The sequence below is a fragment of the Petromyzon marinus genome, chromosome 36 (assembly GCF_048934315.1).
Source record: "Petromyzon marinus isolate PM22_M1 ecotype Great Lakes invasive population chromosome 36, UKy_Petmar_22M1.pri1.0, whole genome shotgun sequence".
Classification (NCBI taxonomy): Eukaryota; Metazoa; Chordata; class Hyperoartia; order Petromyzontiformes; family Petromyzontidae; genus Petromyzon; species Petromyzon marinus.
This window is the reverse complement of record NC_133702.1, coordinates 1,027,891-1,053,130: the sequence shown is the minus strand read 5'-3', so window position 1 is coordinate 1,053,130 and position 25,240 is coordinate 1,027,891. Positions and strand designations below refer to the sequence as shown.

The following is a 25,240-nucleotide window of genomic DNA, read 5'->3' as shown; positions in this document are numbered from 1 at the left end:
TTTTTGTTTGGGTTAGATCGCGTAAAATTAATGTCAATGTGTCGTTAAACCCGCCACCACACGACACAGCCAATTAGTAAGGTTTAGTGTCACGTAAACAGAACGTGCCAATTCGTCACTAGTACAGCACACCGGTGTGTTGGGGAGCAAAGCTACAACATTTACAATCCGAGTACGACGTTTCGCCAGTAATTACAACTAGCCTTATCAGGTGATAGCCGGATTTGTGAAGAAATCCTCCTGTTTCGTTCCTTAAATAGAGGGGTAGATGTGATGACGTCACTTGTGAGCCCTTCTTGCGCGGAGTGGGGGGGGGGGAGAATTAATGAATGCATATAAATGACTGTAGGTATCAATTGCTGTTTGGGTTATTTATCTAAAAATCAACGTACATTATGCGTGCGCATTATGCAAGCCCATTCTTCTTGTACCTTCTGTCGATTGCGTGTACTAAAATAGCCGTACCAACGGTAATCCTCTATTGAAGTATGGTGACCTGTATAGGCATGCATTTAAACAATGTATTATTTGATTATTCGCTTCCAAGCACCACTAAGTCTGTAGCTATCCGAACGGTTACAATTATTTTTTTATAAATTTTCTAATTAGTCTTGGCCAGTAGTAACTAGTTTTGCACAAAACTTCAACATCATCAAAATCAATTGAGGCTGGCGTGTTCTGCCGCTGCCGACAGTTGTATTTTGAGAGTATTTAATATTTATTTGGTGTTCTTTTAGTCTCGTGCTGATCATTCATCCTGTTTGCCCAACATAGCATTTGCCATAAGTGCAAATAATCCGGTACACACCGTCTGTTAATAGCTTCGGTAATACCTCTTTTGTACCAGATACAATTTTATTTTAAGTACCGTGCCAAATATGACTCGGATGTTTTGTTGCTCGTATTATTTGATTTGATTTTGGCATTCAATGCCCTGTTGATTTGTACATTATTATAACCGTTCAATTGCGGTATTTCTTTAACATGTTTAATTTCACTTCTCAGACTATCACCATCTGATACTTTCTTAGCCCGATGTATGAGCGAGGGTCTTGATAAGAGCGGATTTTTGTGCGGGGTGATGGTGTGACTGCAGTAAGATAGGCGTCAGTGTGCATTTTATTTCGGTAAACGCTGTGTGTTATTTTACCATTTCGATCGCGCCGGAGTAGGATAATAAATGGTAGAGTTCTGTCAGCTTCCACTTCCAAGGTGAACTGGATGGATGGTTTTTGTGAGTTGAGATGATTTAGCAATTCGTTAAGTGTCTCTTTGCCGTGTGGCCAGACCACCAATATGTCATCCACATTTAAACCAAGCAGAGGGTTTTAGTGTGCTTGAAGCTACTGCTTTTGTTTCAAAATTTTCCAAGTACAAATTCGCTATCACAGGAGACAAATAAGAGCTCATTGCTGCTCCTTCCTTTTGTTTCTCGAAGTCACCTTTCCACAAGAAGTAGGTGTTCGTTAGACAGTGTCCAGCTCGTCTTGGGATATCTTTGGCTAAACCTGTGTTCGTTACCAGAGTGTTGGAACCCTCGTGAACAGAGACGTCACATCTAAACTGTACCAGTAACGAATTGGCATGTTCTGTTTACGTGACAAACCTTACTAATTGTCTGTGTCGAGTGGTGGCGGATTTAAAGACACATTTATATATTTACGCGATCTAACCCAAAAAATCTCTATTATGGATGATATTGGTCGCGAAAGCCTACGTGTTAAACTGTATATGGAATATTCGCTTATACAGTACTGCATGTACGTTTGTAAATATAATGTATACATATTCATAAAACACAAACGATATGCGTGCAGCTGTGCATATAAATATGCACCTCCGATTAGCACGGTTGGCCATGTAGGGTGCAAAAGAAGTTCAACATACAGATGTGTCGATGATAATGTATGTGCCACAGCTATATCAACACTGCCAAAATGCAATTGCCGCTGCTCAGACGACGGCAGAAGTCTTGTGAGAATTGTTTTCACTTCTGTTTCTGACCAGAAGAGGTGCCTCTTGGCCGTGTCAGTTTCTAGGCCTCAGGAGTAAGACTGTAGAGGTGTTATCTACACGCTGTTGCTTAACCTGCATTGCCACCAGGGCAGTGCAGCATTACCCCTGGGTACAACGGTTGGTGTCAGTCGAGGTGAAACGGATCGTAGCCAGGGTTTGGTACGAACTATTCAGACGGTTTCACGTGGGAATGTATGATTGGTTCTGCCTGGTCACGAAGGAGTATAAGACGGGTGACCCAACGGACCTCGGGGAGTTCTCTCCCTACATGAAGACAGAAGACTGGGCTGGAGCCTAGCTAGGACCCTGGACCAGCCTTCCAGCCCTTCTAAGGGCTAAGGCTCGGCATACCCAGTGGTCAGGACCCACCGGGCCAGCGGTGGGTCAGATAGCCTCCCCTAGGTCCTAGCCGGAGGACTAGGATAGCGGTAGACGTGTGAGTCCCGCCAAGTCCGGAGGTTGTACCTCCTTAGGTATCAAGGAGGTTAGCGGTAGACGTGTGAGTCCCGCCAAGTCCGGAGGCTGTACCTCTATAGGTATCAAGGAGGTTAGCGGTAGACGTGTGAGTCCCGCCAAGTCCGGAGGCTGTACCTCCCTAGGGTATCGGGTGAGGGGACCGTATATCCCTCTGTGTGTGTTAAGCATTGTATAAGGAAATAATACAATAAACAGAGTGTGCCTCCTAAGAAGTCTGCTCGTCCTTACAACACTACAAGACAATGAATGAGCTAATACATTTTAGTCTCGTGTAATTCGACATGGAGAAAGGAAAGTTGCTAGGCTAACTTAAAATGTTGTGTACAGTGTGATTTACAGTCAAGTTTATTTTTACTAAAAAATCAATTATTGACATTTTGTTCAGGCTATTTACTCTAGCCTCCAGTGTTTTAAGAGTTAAACCCAACAAAGGTTATTGCGATGATAGCTGCGGCCAATCAATATCTAAATCACACTCGGCATCTGAACGCCAGGTGAAACTTCGTGTACATCATCTACTGGCAGTTGTTTTCATTTATTTTACCTACGTGACTTTACCGAAAAAAACAAAGAGTATAATTATACAGAAGTTAATATCAGTGAAGGTCTGAAATTGGGAGTGACATGGAATGGCTTATTCTTACAATAATACATATTAAAGGAATTTGTATATCCCCCAGGTCAGTAAATGGCCAGTTTTTGGGCTTACCTTCCCATGGAAATTGTCATGGAGAAATTAAACTGAGGGCTACATACAGAGATCATTCAATTGAATTAAACGCACAAAGGATATTTACAATTTCCCTACAAGGCAGCCAGAGCGCTAATGTTAGCAATACTCTTCAACGTAAGTGTTTTGCAAGCATTCTACATTACTCTTTGGGTTAAGAGTGTCAAATTACAGTAGCATAACAGGAGGCATAAAACAAGATGCATTCTAGAAACTTTAAATAAAAGTCTCCCGTCACTTTGAAGATAGCCATGAGAAGATACACCAAAGAATGACACATAATAACCATTAATTACTACAACCGCCAGAAGACGGGACTGACACTTCATGGGTAGCGAGTATTTTGTTCACTGTCATAGTTGACGCCAAAGAGCCTCTCTTGTCGAATAACCGTGGAGAAATGGCTCTTCGCTGGTGGTGGCCAAGCGCAGCGGAGACAAAACACTCACCCCAAAGTACACAACACTTTCACGATTTAAGTGAAGCCCATTTTTCGCAGCATTCAAATACCTCTGCTGAGGCCATCACAATTCATTTGTCTGTTTGTTGTCGTTCCCCCACACCTCCAATTAGCGGGGTTGGCTACGTGCGGTGCGAAAAAAAGTTAAACATACACACATGCATTCGATACACTTCAAAGCTAATGATTTAATACTCTATTGTACATGTGGATGGGATGTGAACCCAGCGTCTCAGCATGAGTTCTCTCAGCCGCTACGCCCTGCTTTGGAAATTTCTTGAACGTAATGCACCGTTGAAAATAAAATCCTGGGACTGCGGTGATAATGCCATAACAATAATTTTACCAACCAAAAAGTACACCGTACAATCGGCGTCAAATGGACTTTGGGAACCCAGTTACTGGCAACTCCAGTTGCAACAAATGCACCACAAAATAAGGCATAGGCGCGCATAGGCGAGGCAGTGTCGTGTATGCTCAGTGGGACGCAGAGGCGGTTGACGTGACTTTTATGTCAGCTGTGGTGCACACCACGAAGCGGAGATGGCACGTTTCACAGTCTATGTTCTCTTGGAGCTGTGCTCATGCCAATCGAAATAAATGCAGGTGACAATGTTTTCCACCTTGTTGGGAAATAGGCAACATCTCATGGTGAAACAAGGTGACACGCCTCAATCAATATCCCTACAGACATCGCAAAGCACTGTGTGAGTCCTGTCTTTGGCAAAGTGTTAAAACACTTAAGTCACTTGCTACGCACTGCTGCAACTTAATATTTGGGGGCCAAAATGTTTGTCAATAGTTTTAGTTTGTAAAGTCGCCGCCCTGCTGATGAGGATGATTAAAGTCAAAATCTGCAAAGGTCATCTTGTTTAAACGAACGGTGCTGAGAAACATGAATGTGGATAAGTAAATCCACGAGCGGAATGATTAAGTGCACCTGGTATTTACTTTCTGCAGTAAGTCAAAGGCATTCACCTACTTCTGTACTGTGGGAGGACAAACATGGCATGGGTTTTAAAGACCATCATAGCACACGGCGATTGCACACAAAAGACACGACACGTGCATTTCAAAGGGCGTACATTACCCTATCAATGCAAATCAATCTAGTCTACCAATACGACACAAATTCCTACCGGTAAGTTCCCTCTCATTAATAACCAACCCTGCTTCTCGCTCACATTCACACACCATTTGTTTGTAACTTGAACGAGTCTTGTCGACTTATTTTCCTCTCCCACCGATTGTGCCAATGCAATCGATCTACGAAGAGAGATAACCACAGCACGACTCCGCAACGTCTTGGAAAAAAAGCCTTCACCCCTCTCAATGCAACCAGCGGAGAACGTTCCTGCACGCCGCGACGTAGAGAGAGAGTGGACGCTGTCTCTACGTCTACGTCGCCTACAGAGAGAGAGAGAGTGGACGCTGTCTCTACGCAACGTAGAGAGAGAGAGTGGGCGCTCTCTCTACACAAATGCAGTGGAATGACCCACGTCGTGTAGAGAGAGAGTGGGCGCTCTCTCTACGTCGTGTAGAGAGAGAGAGTGGGCGCTCTCTCTCTCTACGTCTACGTCGTGTAGAGAGAGAGTGGGCGCTCTCTCTCTACGTCTACGTCGTGTAGAGAGAGAGTGGGCGCTCTCTCTCTACGTCTACGTCGTGTAGAGAGAGAGTGGGCGCTCTCTCTCTACGTCTACGTCGTGTAGAGAGAGAGAGTGGGCGCTCTCTCTCTACGTCTACGTCGTGTAGAGAGAGAGAGTGGGCGCTCTCTCTCTACGTCTACGTCGTGTAGAGAGAGAGTGGGCGCTCTCTCTCTACGTCTACGTCGTGTAGAGAGAGAGTGGGCGCTCTCTCTCTACGTCTACGTCGTGTAGAGAGAGAGTGGGCGCTCTCTCTCTACGTCTACGTCGTGTAGAGAGAGAGAGTGGGCGCTCTCTCTCTCTACGTCTACGTCGTGTAGAGAGAGAGAGTGGGCGCTCTCTCTCTACGTCTACGTCGTGTAGAGAGAGAGAGTGGGCGCTCTCTCTCTCTACGTCTACGTCGTGTAGAGAGAGAGAGTGGGCGCTCTCTCTCTACGTCTACGTCGTGTAGAGAGAGAGAGTGGGCGCTCTCTCTCTCTACGTCTACGTCGTGTAGAGAGAGAGAGTGGGCGCTCTCTCTCTCTACGTCTACGTTGTGTAGAGAGAGAGTGGGTGCTCTCTTTCTACGCGACGTGGGGCATTCCACTGCATTTGTGTTGTGTTTATGCTTTGATACAAAGCTTTTTCGCAATTCTCATGCCCTTTTACAGGAAGATTAAAAATAACCCTTGGGCTCCGAGGGGCAATGACAAGGAAGATGATCAAATACACAAATCCCGTAAAACAATCCTTAAAAAATAAAGAAATTCACTCTTACCACGTAAAATCTCAACGTACATTAAAACAACGATTTTAGAAGTAGAAACTCTTACGCACTATTAATATATGGTTTTGACAACAAAAACAAACTAAATCAAAACTAACGAAATACCACTTACATCGTGAGCGCGCTTTGTAATGCCCCACCCATTAAGCCGTGAAGGAACACCCTTGGACTGCGAGTCCTGGGTAAGCTCAGCTTTGGTGTTGCGTCGGATGCGATTCACAATGCCACAGTGCTAATTGTCTCAGCCTAGAGACTACACTCTATACGGACTGGTACAAAATGAACAGGCGAGGGTGTTCATTTAATAACAGCAGGAGCAGAGTATAATTGTTTAGGAGCGTGCTACTATATGCCTCTAACTCGTGACTGAAGCCTCTTGCACTGATCTCCCTTGCCCGACTCTCACGCTAGGCAGTGCTCTCTGCAAATAATGATTCTCCACAAGTCATCCACCCGGATAAACTGTCCGGTGTGTGACGGTGCTCCCCCAGAACAGAACACGGAACATACCACGACGACGACTCGATGTCGGAGGAAGGAGGGGGCATAGTGAGAGTGATACAACTCCGCTACCCCGGACGCAATCACCTGACTCAACCACCCTCATTGCAGAAGCTCAGTTGTTGCTCTACAGCAACATGAGCCCTACGAAGAAGTCATGCGACGTATTAACAAATTTTGTCAAAATTACAAACGAAATTCATGTTTTTTTTCTGACATTATCGGTTACCGGGCTGTGAACGTTACATTTACTACGCTTGAGAACCTGATGAGATCACAGGTGGTTGAAACCCAGATGCAAACCCAATACTCCGACACAATCCTTATAAGCCCTCTCAGCCACCTCGCTACACGACGTTATATATATGACATCTCTGTGTATATATAGGCATCTCCGTAACGCTGGGGAAATGAACACCGCACTAAAAATGAGAGAGTCGGGACTGTGACATTGTGAACGTGCACACACAACCGCCGTTCGCTTTACCGTCTCGCTCAAGCGTACCGCTCGTTAAATCCAGAAACGGAGCAGAGCCGCTCATGGTCCGTAGGGCAACGCAGCTTCTAAGCTGCTGGGCAGCGTGGTGCCGCCTGTGTTGTCCTCTACCGACTCGTGAGCTGCAATGGAGTGTTGGGGACGAGTTACGATTCCATGCAATTGATGGCAAAGGTGGCTTTGCGAACACAGACAGACGTCAGATGTCCAATCATCCGTATTCACTGAGGTCACGACACTCCGAGTTGAGGAGTGGTAACTGGCCATTAGCAAGTGATAAAGAATTCACAATTGGCTTGGAGTGTAGATGTTGAGTATAATTGTCTGTTACCAATTCCGTAAGGAAAAAATTGTTGGTTGTGAGAATGCAACGTTTGAGTTCATTGCAATCAAAATGAGTAATTGTGATTTCTCCAACCATTGCATATTCTGAGATGTTATGTAAGAGTGGTGTGCGGATTAGCGGTACAGTGTAGTACATTTGCTCACACAGAGACAACAAACTACGAAACATATTTTACATTGAACATATTATTTACGTTTTAAGTATCTATTTTTATAACGCCCATTTTTTTCATTCTAGACTACAACTTAATAATAAACAAAATCTCCCACAGGGAGTTACTGCAACCAATGGTTGTGTGTATATACACATTGTATATATGGGTCTGTATATATGGGTCTGTATATATGGGTCTGTATATATGGGTCTGTATATATGGGTCTGTATATATGGGTCTGAGGGGATGCTTGGTTCCATGGGTCAGTGCTCTAAGGCACCCGAAGGCAACTCATTACTCCTCGTCGTCATTCCTAGCAAATCATTGGCACGAATTCGTTTCGAGATATATAGACTTAACGTTTTTTCTCTATTAAAAAAAGTTAACTCATGGAGAGGAAACATTAAAACATATATATGTGTGATATCACGGTCACACAGTGTGTGCACTCAATTAGCATATGAATTACATTTAAATGACAACGTTAGCAGCTGAAAAGTAAAATGATCTTGGCGACGTACACGTTTGAAATGCCAAGGGTCGGGATGAAGCATGATGAGGAATCCTGAGATTGGTGTTAATGCGCCCGAAACGAATAACAAGGCAGTCCCGCATGACAGATTCTGACATTACTCTCACGAGGGCTTTATCCGTGTTGGGGGGGGGGGCTGTAAATATTAAAACTAAATAAGTGGGCAAATGTCCCAATCTGGTACGCATGGGTGACTTTGCTATTTTCAACATTTCTTCCGTGAAAGTCAAGTGAAAGTCAAGTTAAGGTCAAGTTAAGGTCAAGTGAAACAGTGGACAATAGGAAGGTGCACGGCGGATACACTAACTACAGAATTCATTTCACCACAGATGTCAGGGCCCATATTCTATACATGTCATAGGAATGGTGTGCTAATCATACCACATTAAAGACCAAACTAAAGACTTTGTGTGCGTGTAGCGGTTACCAACGCGGCGACCCGAGTTCGATTCCCACTCACGGCCAACACCAGTGACGATTATCTGAACCGGTCCTGGGCCTGCCCTAGGGCGACTCAGCCTAAAATAAGTAACCTGGTGCGGTGTGTAAACATCGCCCACTAGGGAGACAAAGACGGCCGGACGTGGTGCTCAGCCACCCACCCCCTCGTATACCAGGCCGGCCTTCATAGGTGCTCGCTAACAGAACTTGCCTCAAGTGGAATAATTAATTCCACCGGTTCAGGACCATGTGGCAGAATGAGATAAGCACCGTGCTCATCGCTCATTTGAACGGGGGGGGGGGGGGGCACGACTGTGATCTCTGCATGCGTCGTCGCTGTCGTGCGAGTGGAGTTTCACAAACGCAATCGTCACGTTGACCACGCAGTGCACGAGATGCAGCCTCCAACGGTCGCGAGAAAGTCCTTTCAACATGACGCTGGACTTCACATGTGCACACAAAGAAACACAGCGTAAAGTAGCTAGGGTTGCCACCTGGGAGGTCAATCAAAACCAGGACATAATAACACTAATATATGACAATATCAAAGAGGGGAAGAGGCTACGTGTAATTACAATGCATTGTTTAGATTGGTGGATTACCAATACCAGGATGGATTGCGTCCTCGGAACAAGTACGGGTTTCCTAAGACGGCGACCTCAAAACGAGGGGCGATCACGGGAAACCCAGGACAGATGGCAACCCTAAGAGCAGCACGTGTAACAAAGTGGCTCACGATCAGTAACTGCCCGCCGGCCTCTGTCTCCTTTTCTTCTTGCGTGGTCTCTGTGCCTTTTTCTTCAATCGGGCAAACTTACTGTTGAGCTTTTTTATCTCCTTTTTGAGCCGGGACACTTCGTCCCGGCTGCTGCTACCGCTTTTGCCCAGGAGCCCCTTCTCCTCCGCACATTTCTCGCGCTCTCGTTTGCCGCTCGGTAAGGCGCACGCGGTGGCGGCACGCGGCGCCGGTGGAGTCTCCGGCCCCTCTGCAAAGGAAGCGATCAAGAGACGCGTCACGTTCACAGAGCTCCAAAACAGATGCCGCTCGTGCTGCTACCGTGAAGGTTTTTTTAGCGGTCGAGCCACACGGCTCTCCGATGCGTTTTCAGGTCGGACCGCGTGTTGTTTGGCACGATGTCTGACGTTTCACTCCACGTGCCGGGAGCTTCTTCAGTAAACTGAATATTCAGGAACTGAAAAAACTCCCGGCCGGTTACAGAATGGCAGGTAAAGGAGGAAACGGACCCGAACATGAAGAGGAGATGGAGCGATGACATCGGCACTTTTGCAGGAACACGTTGAAATGTTGCATCGTGAGACCATGATGAATGGTGATGACTTGGGGTGACGTTCATCCAGCAGTGGATGAATCATGGCTGATGATGGTGATGGGTGGAATAGTTTATTCGTTTTTGTTTATAAGGTACATGTTCCAAGAATGTACACTTTATAACTTTTATGCCAACACCAACATTGTAAAGTAAGGTATTTACGTCTACAAACTCTGGCCTTCACTTTATACATATATACACACGCGTCTATATGACAGTGTATGGCAGTATAAAGGCATGGCTCATATGAATACTTGTTGTAAAATATAACTGTAATATTGGTTTTGTAGAGACAACTATATGCATTATAAGCAGACAACACCACGAACATACAAAACATCGGCAGGGCAAAAACGAGACACAAAAGAGACAACAGAATGAGTGAAGCACAGCAACAATGATTCATTTAAAATTCTTCATATTGATGGACATTCCACATTCAATCGGCAGGGACTTGTCTCTCTAAATCAACCACTGCTGGCTCTCTCCGCAAGTAGTAGCATACGATGACGATGATGACGATGACGACGATGATGATGATGGTGTGGTGGTCATTGTTCATGTAACAACGAGTCCTGTAAGTCAGGTTTTTTTGTAGATTTTGGTAGTGTTGTAATTGCAACACACCGTTCACAATCATATACCAAGTTCAAATCCTGGTCTGGATTCGACTGGTCTCGTCATCACTCCAGGGTGAATAAAATAAGTACCGCTTGTTTTGGAAGGTAAACAGTCGTCCTTTCGATGGACATTAGAATATTGAATTTATTGATGATGGTGGTGATGGCGATTGTTATAACGATTGCTATAAGTCAGGTTTTTATGGAGTAGTGACTAAAGCTTCCGTATATTTGGACGCTCACAACAGAAGGGCTTTGACACCAGCACACAGTGGCAAGTTGTTGTGAACGTCGCCACAGGGACTTTAACTTCACGGAAGTATTCATCAAGTCTTAAGTCAGCAGGACTCTGACTCGGTGGCAGACCAACTCAGCGGCGAGGCCTTGCGAGGCCCCCGCTGATTGCAAGCGTCGAGATGGTCGAAACGGTGCGTGATATAATAATCGCGTGTGCCGTGTCCGTCTCTCACCGGATATTGTGAAGAGGGTTGGTTTGCTGCGAATAGCATCCACTTTCTGGGCAGCCACCTGCAGAGTTTCGGTTAAACAGCGGTGTCACAAACGGTGGCGTTTAATTTCGTCACCCCAGCCTTTCACTCGCAGCTCGGGAATAGCTACAGAACAATCATCCCATATCAACCAAGACCCGTTGCAGTGTAACTGTTTTAGACATGTGTGAGCGTTAGGGTTTGTTATAGCAGCGGTAAAACTCATTGGGCAATGAATTCTCGTTTTCAATGGGGACTTCGTAACACCGTAGCAACCTGGTTACTACAGCAAAAACAAGACGTGAGCAAAACAATCCACAAACAACTGTACAGGCCAAGTTCAAAATGGCAAGGACGTGCATCAACATCACGGTCCAACCAGCACAGAGAATACAAGGACAATAGAATGCCACATACAAAAAAACACATTTATAAAACTTCGTCTGCAAAGCAGAGCAATCAACTGCACGTACACGTGAAAGGGCATCTGGAGTTCAAAACAGGACTCAAACTAAAACAGAGATAAGCAAGGTTTTAATCTCAAACATTTCGCTCTAGCCAGATATTTTGGATGAGAGCAGTAGCACCACATGCATTTGCAGCAGGTGTGGCTCACACAACGCGTGAATCGCCATTAATCATCAGTAATCAGAGGGCAGTGGTGGCATATCGATGATGGACCACTGGAAAACCCGACATGAAACACCCCCTGCCATGCGGGGCGGAATTTTAATTGACTCCTGCCATATGGTTAGTAATTGATGTTGGCCAAACATTTCTGATACATTCTTGAGATGTATTATCATGGGTGGCAACAACAAGAAAACCAACATCCAAAACCCAGGGGCATATCGAAATGGGATGGAAGACTTTGAGTGACTGTCTTATTCAACTGAACAATGGGTTGGCACTCATCACAACAGCCATGTAAGCTACAGTTTATTTTGTTTAACCCAGCTTTGATATCTCAAGAGACCAGGATAGAGCCTAATTTTTAAGAGTGACCTGGGGCATCAGTGTGCCAGTCGGGGGCGATGATTGCTGCTGTGTGTATAATGCTCGCTCACAGCACTTGCCCCACAAATCCATGAAGGCTATACATGGGGTCTCTGTCTCTGTCTGTTGTACTGGTGGTTACCTGCACAGTATAATCGCCGGGCTTCAGATCTCTGAATGTGTGGGAGGCAAACTTCTCATTCACCTGTTCCTGTTGTGGAAACATAAGCATTGCAATGTGTTTTTACTGCTCAGAAATCCATAAACCACGAGCTCTGGAGGAGCAAAGTGGTGGAAGTTCCACGTTCTTTTGGTGGGGACAATCCTATCCGTAAAATGATGACCGCTGACCTCTTACTACGTGGTGCAACGTTGCCTCACTGATGATGATGATGCCGATGATGGCTATGCAAATGATGATGGCCAGAAAGGTGATGGTCACAATGGAAATCATAATAATGATATTCACAGTGATCATAATGATGAGTGTGACATGCTTAACTATGTTAGTTCTCAGAGCTGGAACATTGCCAATTTAAGTACAATTATGTTTTTTACACGGTGGTTATTTTTGTACTGACCAGTCATCGGTGACCAGGATGAGGCCATCAATGCACCAAATTTGAGATCGTGGTGTGAGTTCGTGCTGATTTGGACCCAGCCGCTGTCTCTGCTCTAACGTGGTCATGCCAAGCCCTCTGTGCCACCTGGCCACCTCGATTTCCCAATTTCGCAAGCCATGTTCCCAAAGTTGACGTGATATGGTGATACTATGATATATTTGTACGATATATCCACGATAATCGTAAAATCCATATTTCTCAATATCATATCGTGATTATGAATTTTTATTTTATTCTATACTATTTCCAAAAAGTTTTTCTGACATAACAAACACTATCACTGAAGTTGTAAACACAACATTGCTATTATCCATTCAATGAGTGCTTTGCGAACGATGCTCTGGGAGCAGTTGAGAGTAACAGTGGTTACGATGTCCTAACTCTGTTTAACACGTTGGAGGCTTTCACAACCAATATCATCCATGATAGAGGCCTTTTGGGTTAGATCGCGTAAATATATAAATGTGTCGTTAAACCCGCCACCACCCAACACAGCCAATTAGTAAGGTTTGCCACGTAAACAGAACATGCCAATTCGTTACTAGCTGAGCACACCGATGTGTTGGAGAGTAAATCCACAATGTCATAACTATTGGAGCTATTGTGAATTATTACTGTAGCTTACAGCATGTGCCTTATAAGCATTGCTGATTGGAAAGTTAGAACGGAAAGACTTGTGGCAAGCCAACGTTGAGTGAACACCAATCGAAGAACACCGTTGAATGACCTCTGTCTGTACGGAGAGTACTGGTATGTTGAACTTCTTTCGCACCTTATGTAGCTTACCGTGCTAATTGGAGGTGGCGGTTATGGCAATCAAGTGCAGGGCGGTGCGGGGGCCGGGGCAAACCACAAACCATGCCCCCCCCTTCCTCCCCCCCCCGATGCCCTAAAACCAATCCGGCAGCATCACATCTGACACCGCGACATCGAAGCATGGGGATCCCCAATGCACGGGGCCCGGGACGCTCGCCTCGATTCACTGTAGGGAACGGCTTTGGTCGCTCATGCCCGGACGTTGCCGCCGGCGGAACCGGGCCGTTGGCGCGGGAGAGGACGAACACGGCCGCGTGAGCCGAGCCGCCGGTGGTCTCACCCCCTGGACGGTGGCCATGGTGAAGATCCTGGGGAACCAGGCGTAGAAGTCGGGCACGTCGCTATCGTGCGGTTTGCCCAGGTACAGGTTGTACCCGCGCACCCGGTGTACGGGCGTGGCGACCCAGAACTTCACCGTCACGGTCGAACCGTCCACCGAAGCGTTCACCTGCGCCGGTTTCCAATCTGGAACGGAGTTGGCACGGCGCACGCCGTCGTCAGAGATCGGGCACCGCCGCCGCCGCCACGGCACATCGACGTCGCAAAGCTGTGAAGCTTCGCGACGTTCTCCTGACGAACGGATCATCGACCACGCGTCAGACGGCCCAGTCAGATCCATTTATAGATACACCTCTGATTTATAATGTCCCTGTTACATCCTCAACGGGTGATTGAATACTGCCGAATCGACGGCTCCATTTCTTACGGAGGAGAGCTTTAAACGACTTCATGAATGTAGTGAGATGGGTGCGAGAGGTGTAGTGGATTTGAAATAAGATGTGGTTTTCTCCATAACTTGTGATTATTTGTTCGTGGGGTATCTATGAATAGATCACCCCGTATAACAACAAATGATTGCCGATTGTGTTGTGTCTTTCTTTAATCGAGCTGACCTTTGAGATAGATTGGCTAGAGGCCCTGTTTGCCAGTGGTGTTATTGCTACCTCAGGTTGGTGCGTGCGTGCGTGTGTGTGCAAGTTACGAACGGGCAGAGATGGCCTCACCCGGTATGCAGAAGTCCTCAAGGCTCGGGCCTTCAAGACTCAAAATCTCCTCGCAGCCTTTTGGGGAAAAGAGTGACAAGAGCACCACGTGATTACACCAACGGCGGGCATGGAGCGGATAGCAGTTGGCTGCTGACATCATTGCGCATCAGAGTTGAGAGAGTCTCCTCCGCTGATTTGTGACTCTTCTCAAAGCACTCGGGTTGGTACCGAAGCTCGTGTTGGAATCCCCCTCGTGTCCGCCCCCCTTTCTCGATTTGGTGAATTCATGGTCAGGAAACCCTCTTGCACTCACACTCGACGTTAACTGCGGCCACATTCGCAGCTCTGATTTGCAACTGTTATTTGAAAACTGTGCATTTTCGAGTCTCATTTATCCTTTCTTTGTAGAATTTTTACCATTGCTGTTTTTTTTTGCTGCATTACTCCGTTGCTTTGTTTGAGTTTATATGTAATTGAGGGGTACGTAGTATTGAATTCAAGTGATATTTAGTTTAAGTACGACTGCGTCTATGTACGAGTGTTTAGTTTGTCTACCTATGCAACTTCCTCTGCAAATGTCTGCAATTACTGACCCCAGCTTTAGGGCTGGACATGAGTGGCACCCGTGACAGAGAGGTCCATAGCTCATTGGGTTCTTCCGGCTAAATGCAAACGTCTATGTCTCTATGTGTCTTCATGTCACGCACAGAACACTCGGTAACGAATGATCAAAACATGCTAAATGGGACCCTTCTCCAAAAGTGTCTCTGGACCCAGCGAGGCTTTGTGGAGTAAGCAACACATCATCGACGCATCACGCGTTGTCTTATCCTGCAGTTTTATTGCGGCTATTCTGTATCACGGAATGCGTGGGTGGTTATACAACACGATGTGCATGTGAGCTACCCGTCGCTGGCTGGCTGGACCGTGCGGAATCAGTGTGCATCGCCACCGCGGGGCGAGGGGGTGGCGTGGAGGACGCATGCAAATGTGACCCTAGGAAGGAAGGAAAGTCTCGAGCGAGGCGCGCACACGCAAATCGGTATGAGGAACTTCAAAAGGTCAACCGTGAGTTGTGTTAGCTCGGGGCTTGACTGAACATGCAGCGGCACGCCGTAAAAGCAAATAATGCGATGATTCATTTTAAACTCCGCCGCCACCGCCGCCGCTGCCGTCCCAGCGGTTCTGCGAGCTCCCCACTGGCTCGGCACTTGCACTCCCACTGGGCTGTCCTCGCACACAAGTCACGTAAAGGAGACGTTGCTTCAAAGTGGACGCTTGGGACTCCGTGATGCGCTTTTTAAGAGCGAACATACCGTGGCAGTGCCTCAGTTGAGATGCTAAATGTTAGAAGGCCGCACCTCCGATGACCACGGTTGGCTACGTACGGTGCAATATTCATTAAGGAGCCTGTAGCCCTTCTCTACAATGTCGATATTTTTGTTGCTGTTGCTGCTGTGCTCATGTAGCACCACAAATCTCTCGTGCAGAACAGCCGGGCAACTGGCTCGGTAGGATTATCCGTGTAACAAATAATTTGAACTTCAACTGATGTTATTATAAGAATCGTCAAGTTTGTTGGCAATGTGGCACAGTGTTGTGATTTCAAACTCTTGTCAATAGTACACTGAGCCTATTACCATCATCATTCTTCGTGGGTCCGTAAAATGAATCAGTTTGTGGGAAGGCAACAAAGATTGTCCACGGACATGAATGTTAGTATGAGGGCATACTTTGATTTTGAACAAGAATGATGATACAAAAAACTTTCATAATTATAAATAATTAAGCCTAAGGGTAATTAGAAAAGCTTGGCGATAGTACCCCCATGTTTAACTTGTGAAAGAGACCAAGATGACCTATCCCCTGGCAAAATAAATGATGCGATTTTATTAGTTAAAAATCCATTGTACAGGGAAAAAAACTCCAGGGTGAACTTCTGTTACGTGACTGCGTTACCATACCAGTGGCACAATGCAGACCGATAGTTTAATACTTCAATGTAGGAGTCACTTTGCAAACATTAATCTGATATTGGCTACGTTATTTATAGCAGATGACAAAGCAAAGTACACTCTATTCTGCACATGGACACGTCTAATTTGAATATTGCCCCATCATTGAATGGCACATCGTGATGTAACATCACAGCACCCTACTAATTTGTATAAATCCGGCTGGGTGATACTGTACTGAGGGTACTGCACTCACAACCAGAAGTCGACAAAGCTCAATTCCCAACAAGGGGGTTCAGCTCACTCCGGTATCCTTCGAAGGTCGACAAAGTAATCCTTCGCTCTGTCATAAAGCGATCGCCCTATTGGGCAAACTCGCACCTATTATGGGAATGTGGAATTTCCACCACTAGTTCAGGGCCATCAAAGAATAGGACCACCACCCCATGCGCGCCTGAGCAGGGGATACACTGCGACTTTAACACGGTGGGAGTGAAAAATTCGTTTCAAAAATATCATGGGTGAAATAAGTAATTTATTTAATCACGTTTAATTACTATAATCATCAGCTGTGGTCTATCCACTGCTGGATAATGGCCTTTCCACATCTCTCCGGACGAGTTCGATGTCATGATCCGCATCACTCCTGGGCACGACTTGATCTCATTGGCGCTCTGTGAGCGGCGCTCGTTCTCTTGTCCGTGTTTATGATGAGTAAGTCCTGACCATGGGTGGCAAGGCAAGGTTTAAAACAATTAGGTTTGATAAGGTTTAAATGCAAAACCTCAATATCCTGAAGAGCCAGATATGGTGAGGTTTTGAGGGTCATTATAAAAAGACGCCATTTTAGTTTTTTGCAGGAAGTCTGACAGAAGTAACAGAGTGCGGAAGACCGGAGCCCGGAAATCAGAAATCGTGGCATTACCTGAGTTACTAGTGTCATCAAACGAACCCAATTTCCACCACAAGCAAGATCATGGATCAGGACCTGGATGAGGATTTACTCGATTCCGAAGAATGTGATAGTGATGTCGTAATTGTGATGGAGAAGAATGGAGTGGCCGACGCGGAAAGGATGGAGTGGCCAACGAGGCGTCGGTGAATGCAGGGAAGGCCAGAGGACGCTCGATGGGCCAGTTTTGGCGCTACTTCACCGATGATCCGGAACCGTACAAGTTGAAGAGTGCCGTCTGTAAACATTGTTGCACCGGATTCAACCATCACAATAAGAGTGAACAGGCGATGAGGCACCTGAATGCATGCGTCGCTTTTCGGAGGGCAATGAGTGGCACCGGTATAGATGATCGTCTCGAGTGGTATGCGTCGAACAAGAAGCGGGTGAAGCCACTGAAGGCAAGCGGCAGCTCAACTCCATCTACATCGAATGCTTTGTCGATGAAGCAAGGACCGATCAAAGATCACCTAATACCCAAGCTCGATAAGCAAATGAAGGAGAAGTTGGAGCAGGCCACAGCAATGCATTACTTTGTCTCGGGCACGTCATTCCAGCGGGTCAAGGAGGAGAACCTGGTGATGGCTGTGAAGGCCCTTCGCCCAGATGCAGTGCTGCTGAACAGGAAGAGGCTGGCCGAACCATTGCTCGACAGGGCATACATCGACATGAAGAAGAAGGTTGACACCATCCTGGACAATAAGACCGTTTGCCTGACATCTGATGCGTGGTCAAACATCAAGAATGATCCCATTGTGAACTACATGGCCGTCCACAACGTTGTTTCTCGAGTCGGTGTCCACTGGAAAGCAGGGCCACAATGCTGACTGGATCGCCTCGGATCTTCAACGTGTGATGGCGTCCCATCCGAAGACTACATTCACTGGTGCGGTCACTGACAACACATCCACCAACAAGAATGCGTGGGAACAGCTCTCGAAGGCTCACCCATCCTCCTATTTCCAAAGCTGTACGTCGCAATGTCTGCATTTGCTTGGCAAGGACATATTCTCTGCCACGAAGACGAGGAAAGCTGGCCAATCAGAACACACATACCTGATCGACTATCTGTTTGAGTACCTGCTTGAGTTCATCGTGAGTTGCAAGGACACGGTCAAATTGTTTCATAACAATCACGTTCTCAAGGCACAGCTGCAGGCTGAACAGAAGATCGCTGGTGTTCGAGCGTTGATCCAGGCGGCTCCTACACGTTGGGGAACGATCAAAGGCTGTTGCGAGACGCTGTTGTTGTCGGAGGGGATTCTGCATTCCATTGTCACAGCTCGTTACTTCATCAAGGGGACAGCAGCTCAGAAATCCGAGCGCATGCCAATCAAGACCGTCATTACGAGCGACAACTTCGTCTCTCTGTTGCAGAAGTCCCTTGCCATTCTCCCGCCCATCGATGCGTTGATTGTCAAATATCAATCCGATTCCGTACCAGTCTCTGAAGTCTTGCCGGATTTTCACGCCCTCCCTGCTGAGTTTGCCAAACTGCACGAAGACGGTCATGCGAGCACTAAAGAGATCAACTACCTGATCAAGTTGGCAGAAAGCCGCTTTCAGTTGATGTACGGAAAAGCCCATGGACTGGCGTATCTGTTAGATCCTCACTTCATTGGAGAGGGCTTGAGCCCGGCTCATCGAAAAGAGCTGGATAACATCTTACTGGAGATACCGATCGACGATGAGATGGCAGTTGATGATGAGAGGCGAGAGACGCTCTTTATGCAGTTCACCGAGTACGTCATTTCGGCGCAGCAGGAGAAGGATGCCGGCAGCTTTAGATTCATTATGTTGCTCAAGGGACGTAAGACACCTTTGCAGTATTGGCAGTCTGACGGCATGACCTGGCCCGATTATCAGAAGATCGGCGTCAAGCTGTTCACGATGGCGTCATCCTCTGCAGCCTCGGAGCACAACTTCTCAACTATGGGCTTCATACACAGCAAGCTCAGGAACAGCTTGGCGCCCAGTTCGGTGGAGAAGTTGGTCTACCTCAAGAGCAACTATGCGGCGTTCTCCGAATGCAGTTCTCTGTCCGAGGGCGACGACATGGACTCGTCGGAGGAGGACTAGTACCAGGAGGTTTATTAGGTTTAATAAGGTTTATTAAGATTTGAACCTTAAACCTCAAATTCGGATCTGAAAAAAATTGGTATTTTCCACCCCTGGTCCTGGCTGGCAGTGTCCATTGGCTGAAAACCTGTCTTCATCGGGTGGACACGGCTATGTTGATGTTTTTCTTTTTATCAAGTTCAGTTTTTTGGAATATAACATGAGGATGTGAAATAGGATCTCGTCGTGGCTTTGCACCCAGGTGTTGAATGTCAAACGCTAAATGTCAAAGCTGCAGCTGCTTCCTCCAGTCACGAACCAAGGAGCAGTACGACAGGTATGTGGTGTCACTGCGCGTGCATATTAACCCTACACGCGGTTAAGCACAAAACGAGAAAATGAAAAACAATTATTAAATAACGAACTACAACTGTAAATGGGTTACTTTGACTGCAAACAAAACGTATATAATAATACGCTGTTTATATTCTTGGAACACACATTGCAGCTGCAATGTAGCATTACTTTATTTATGATTTATTGGATGTGTAATGAGAAAACGAGAGGCTGAATATAAATGTGTTTTGACTGGGAAAGTGACAGATACAAGAAGTTCGGGCAGACAGCAAATTAAGTTACATAAGCAATTTGAATAATTGGATGCAACTGGGAGGAGTATCCGATGCCAATTTGTTGAATACATATGTACACATGTTTAACTTCTTTTTCACTGTATCTAGCCAACCGTGCTAATCGGAGGTGTGGAACAGAGCTGAATGGAAAGAAGACCACGATCACCGGCGTCTTTGAGAAAGGACACACGGCTCATGGAGAGAGAGAGAGAGGGATTATTTTTGTAATAATGCCATTGTGTTAGTTTAGGAACGCTTCACCGAGTCTCAAGACTGGCTCAGTAGGGTTCTGTTTGGGATGTTTGGAAAATGCTTGATTAATGAGGATATTATTTGCATGTCGGAGGACTCTCCGGACAAAAGGCAAAAAAACATCCAAACATTCGTGCAGTAAAAGTCCTTCAACTGCTTGTTGTTTGCCATCCACTGCCCATCGATTAGCCCTGCAGATAGGTGATTCCCTTTGCGTGAACCACCAACCCTGCCTCCAATGCCCTGGACTACAGGTCCTCCACCACGTCCTGACGAAATACAATTCCACAATAGTTTGTGGCATTGCAATTATGACAACAAACAGCGAAGGGTGCTGCTGGCAGAGGTGTCGACTCCTAACTTGCGTTGTTGTGAAGTTCGATTCCTGGTCGGGTGGCTGACCGGGCAGTGGCATTGATCCAGGGTTAGTAAAATGAGTACCGCTTTGTAGGAAGACAACATTGCCTATCTGCGTCGGTTGTCCACTTCATGCTGTGTGTGACCCTCCCCGGCATTGTTTTGCATGGCTGTGGCCCTCCATCTTTTGGATTTCCCATTGCCTCTGCTCATTTATATCTCGTTGATTTACAAACATCACTAGTAAATTGATGTATATGATGATAGCAGTCTGACATTACGATGGCTGTGTGCCCTATAAATGTATTATAGAGTTTGCGCTCTGTTTTTCGATCACGTGATGCACAGTTTTCCCGACTCTGTTATTCCCTGGGTATTCTCAGGCGATCACCCTATGTTCATCATGGAGATGGTCGTAGCAAAATAATCAGTTCACTCGAAAATCAGGTCATAACATCAGATCTGTTTTGTCATAGCCCCACCATTTCCATTGGTGCCTCTTCCGTTCATTGCCCATTGGGGCTTGCCCAAGGATCACCGTTAAAGGGCCCCATAACTGGTTGTACTCATTTAGCATTACTTAATGCCCGTTCCATCACAAGAAAGGCGTTTGCGGTAAACAAACTTATCACAGGCCACTGTCTTGACTTCCTATGTCTGACTGAGACCTTGACTATTTTTCACTGAACGAGGCCACTCCATCTGGTTTCTCTGATTGTGAGAATCCACGTTCATCAGGTAGGGGTGGGGGGTGGCCTGGCTTCATTCCATGCAAATTCTGCATTTGTAAAACCTGTCCAACTGCCAACTTTTCAGTCATTTGAGCACCTCGCGTTAGATCAGAGGCCAACTTGTACCCAACTGGCATTGTTATTATTGCTCTATCACCCACCAAGGTTAATTTCCACATTCCTTTCAGAGTACTCTGAGTTCCTCCCAGGGGTGTACTCGTTCAGCCTCACTATTTATCATCAAATATTTAAAGAACTTCGTACTTTTCCTAACAACATTGCCTTGGCTAAATCCTCATACATTACTGGTCGCATTGAAAATAGTGATTAAAAAAATCCTCGGGCCTTGTTTTCCTGTATCAGCCAACTTTTGAATAAGGAACTAAATGTAATTTCCCACTCCTCTGCTAATTTCTGTACTAAAATTCAACAGTTTTTTCACAATAAAAATTCCACAACCAGTCCATATTAATGTCTCTTCCCTCTGTTCCCTCTCTTTCCTACTTGCCTCCAACTCAGATCGAGGGCACATTGTTTCCCGAGTTTCCTGCAATTTAAACTCTGGAATTCATCTCTTTATTTGCTGTTTCTCGACCTACCAGCTATCCACTGGATCCCTTCCCTTCAAGGCTGCTACGGACCAATTCTGTTGTACTGAGGCCGTTTATGCCTCAGTCTTATTAACATGTACTTCAAAATCAGCACAGTATCTGACATTTTTAAGATGGCTGGGGTCTTGATCCCGAACTTCCAGAAAATGTTGGATCCAATATCCAATTTTTCGTATTTTTTCTAAAATTCTGGAACGAACTTTGGTCACTCGTTTACATCAGCACCTGGCCTCAAACGATGTAGTTGACCACTTTCAATCAGGGTTCAGATGTGCGCATAGCACCGAAACTGCTCTGGTAAGGGTTGTCAATTATTTGCTTTTATCAGCAGATAAAGGCTTTGTCAGCGTTATTGACCACGGGGATCTCCTTGAGCGACTGAAAGTTGCAATGGGGAAAGCTGACATAGCGTTGTTGTGGTTCTACTCTTACTTAAACAATCGTAGGTACTACGTCACAAAGGATGGCTTTAGGTCACCAATTAGACCGCTTCTCTGTGGTGTTCCGCAGAGATCTGTGCTTGGCCCATCACTTTTTAGCATCTACATGGCACCATTGGGTATTCTGTTCCAACATCTTGGCTTATCTTGCCATTGCTATTCAGATGATACTCAAATTTATATCCGGTGAGGACCAGAGTAAGCAACAGCGTCTTCTGCACTATCTGCATCACTAAGAGGAGTGAACTCATGGCTACTAAATGGCGACAAGACCGAAGCCATATTTATCGGCTCCCCTCTGCATCTTTCAAAAATTGGTTTGCCCCGTTTGTTGATTAATGGTCACGATGTCCACACGGGAGGTCAGAAACCTTGGTGTTCAGTTTGACCAGTCATTATCCTTTGAGGCACATATATCTAAGGTGCTTAAAATGTCATTTTTCCACCTAAGAAATATCGCCAGAATGCATTGCTTCCTGTCACCTGCTGACTTGGAGAGACTGGTCCATGCTTTTGTGTCGTCCCGACTCGACTACTGCAACGCCTCACTGGTTGGGATACCGAGCAAAGTAGTGGGCAGACTCCAGCTTGTTCAGAATGCAGCTGCTAGAGTGCTTACACCACGTACAGCATTCAGAGAGCACATTTCACCAGCCCTCTTATCTCCTCATTGGCTACCAGACGAATTTCCGAGTGGATTTTAAGATGATGCTGTTAACCTATAAGGCTTTAAAAAGGCTCACCCCACATTACTTGCAGGAATCAATACATTTAAATATTCCATCAAGGTCCTTAAGATCTTCTGATCTCCAACTGCTCAGCACTCCCAGGTCTAGGTTTAGCTCTTTTGGCGATTGGGCTTTTGTTAGCGTGGCACCCATGCTATGGAACGCCTCGCCACTTGAAATCAGGGAATCGGTAGCTATACTTAAGTCTGCTTTGAAAATCCATCGCTTTAAAGCGGCCTCCTGTCTTTTGTTTGGTCGGTTGTCCCCTGGTTCTGTTTTTGTTTCCTGCTTTCCATGCATTGGGCATTTGAGATCCTAGGATGTAATGCGCATGAAAGAAAATTTAATTATTATTGAGAGACTTGTTTCCAAAATAGGAATGTGGAATTCAACCACTGACTCCAAACCACATATCAGATGTCGAACAATACGCGGCACAACGTGGAAACCCATCGGAGACATACGCAGCAGAACAACCGCGGAAACCACGCGGTAGCACTTTGGCCGTTTCACCAAAACGTGAATCTAGCACCTCAACTGAGACTTGACCCAGAGAGAGTGCGTAGTGTTAGGGTGCTGCTCACTCACTGCGAGTGTGGTGGTGGAGCGTGGTGCTGGGGTGCTGCTAACTCACTGCGGGTGTGGTGGTGGAGCGTGGTGCTGGGGTGCTGCTCACTCACTGTGAGTGTGGTGGTGGAGCGTGGTGTTGGGGTGCTGCTCACTCACTGTGGGTGTGGTGGTGGAGCGTGGTGTTGGGGTGCTGCTCACTCACTGTGGGTGTGGTGGTGGAGCGTGGTGTTGGGGTGCTGCTCACTCACTGTGGGTGTGGTGGTGGAGCGTGGTGTTAGGGTGCTGCTCACTCACTGCGAGTGTGGTGGTGGAGCGTGGTGTTGGGGTGCTGCTCACTCACTGTGGGTGTGGTGGTGGAGCGTGGTGTTGGGGTGCTGCTCACTCACTGTGGGTGTGGTGGTGGAGCGTGGTGTTGGGGTGCTGCTCACTCACTGCGGGTGTGGTAGTGGAGCGTGGTGTTAGGGTGCTGCTCACTCACTGTGAGTGTGGTGGTGGAGCGTGGTGTTAGGGTGCTGCTCACTCACTGCGGGTGTGGTAGTGGAGCATCGTGTGGCTGTTCTGTGGGCAGTCGACGCCAGCAGGGGGGAGCGTCTGGATGGTGATGCTGTAGTTCACCCCCAGCCGCAGGTCGTGTGAGGTGAGCAGGAACTGGGTCTGTGCACCAACGCAATACCAGGGGCCATTACATCACAGGGCTACCCGTCTAATTCATTGCCTCAGGCCTGTGCCAGTAAGCTCGTATCATTTCCCCATTGTAAGATGACGTGATAAGTCAGCTAACCGCTTGCATGATCAGCGGACACCTTGTAGCCCAGCACATTCCGAGTTAAAAAGAAATCGGCGGCCCATAAGCCCCAACAAGCAGGACCTTCTTGAAGACTCGGTGAGGAGTGGTAGAGACCCGGCGAGGAGTAATGCAGCTGTGTTCATTATGAAATAATCAAGATCATCAAAGCATCGAAATGTTCCCCGTGCTCAAATGAGGACGAGGCGCTGTCCACCTTCCCCTGGCGGCCCAGGCACCAGCGGTGAAAAATCCGCATTTCTGTTGCAGAGTTCCATTTTGTCGACAGGACAACGGCCTCCGACTTCTCACAAAGTGGCACAAACACCGGTGGCACCGCGCGCGTGCGTGCGTGCGAGTGATCGCGCGTGGAGAGAAGTACGTACGTCCGGAGGCACCTTCCTGAGCAGCACTTCCCAGCAGGTCCAGCGCCCCATGTCTCCTGTGAGGCCAAGCAGCGTCACCTGGAAGCCCTTGAGGCGGTTGTGCCTGTGCGGACTGGGACTCCAACTCAGCCGCAGGGCGTCCCTGCCCGCCTGAGAGGGCCGCTCGGGGGAGACGGACACGGAGGGGTGCCCAGGCCCCCGTGGCCCCAAGCACGTACGGTCTGGAGGCATGGGGAATGGGGTGCACCCTGGCCACGGCCACACGATCACAACAGCAACAATCACTATGACGACGATCACGAGAAGTCAAGGGCGAGAGTTCCATTTCATAGTTCCATTTATTTGGTATAGCCCTGTGAGCC

At 46.9% G+C, this 25,240-nt stretch overlaps 1 protein-coding gene across 1 annotated transcript in view; it reads right to left on the bottom strand.

Moving 5' to 3' along the window:
- Positions 1–1,423: 1,423 nt before the first annotated feature.
- Positions 1,424–25,240, bottom strand: part of LOC116949425 (uncharacterized) — a 42,254-nt gene continuing 18,437 nt past the window's right edge. The window contains exons 3-9 of the mRNA XM_032966756.2: positions 24,879–25,126; positions 24,233–24,362; positions 14,441–14,497; positions 13,717–13,901; positions 12,140–12,208; positions 10,984–11,041; positions 1,424–9,548 (exon numbers count right to left, since the gene is read on the bottom strand). Coding sequence (XP_032822647.2) covers positions 9,301–9,548; positions 10,984–11,041; positions 12,140–12,208; positions 13,717–13,901; positions 14,441–14,497; positions 24,233–24,362; positions 24,879–25,126 — 995 coding nt within the window. The 3' untranslated portion in view covers positions 1,424–9,300. The remainder of the gene's footprint in view (positions 9,549–10,983; positions 11,042–12,139; positions 12,209–13,716; positions 13,902–14,440; positions 14,498–24,232; positions 24,363–24,878; positions 25,127–25,240) is intronic.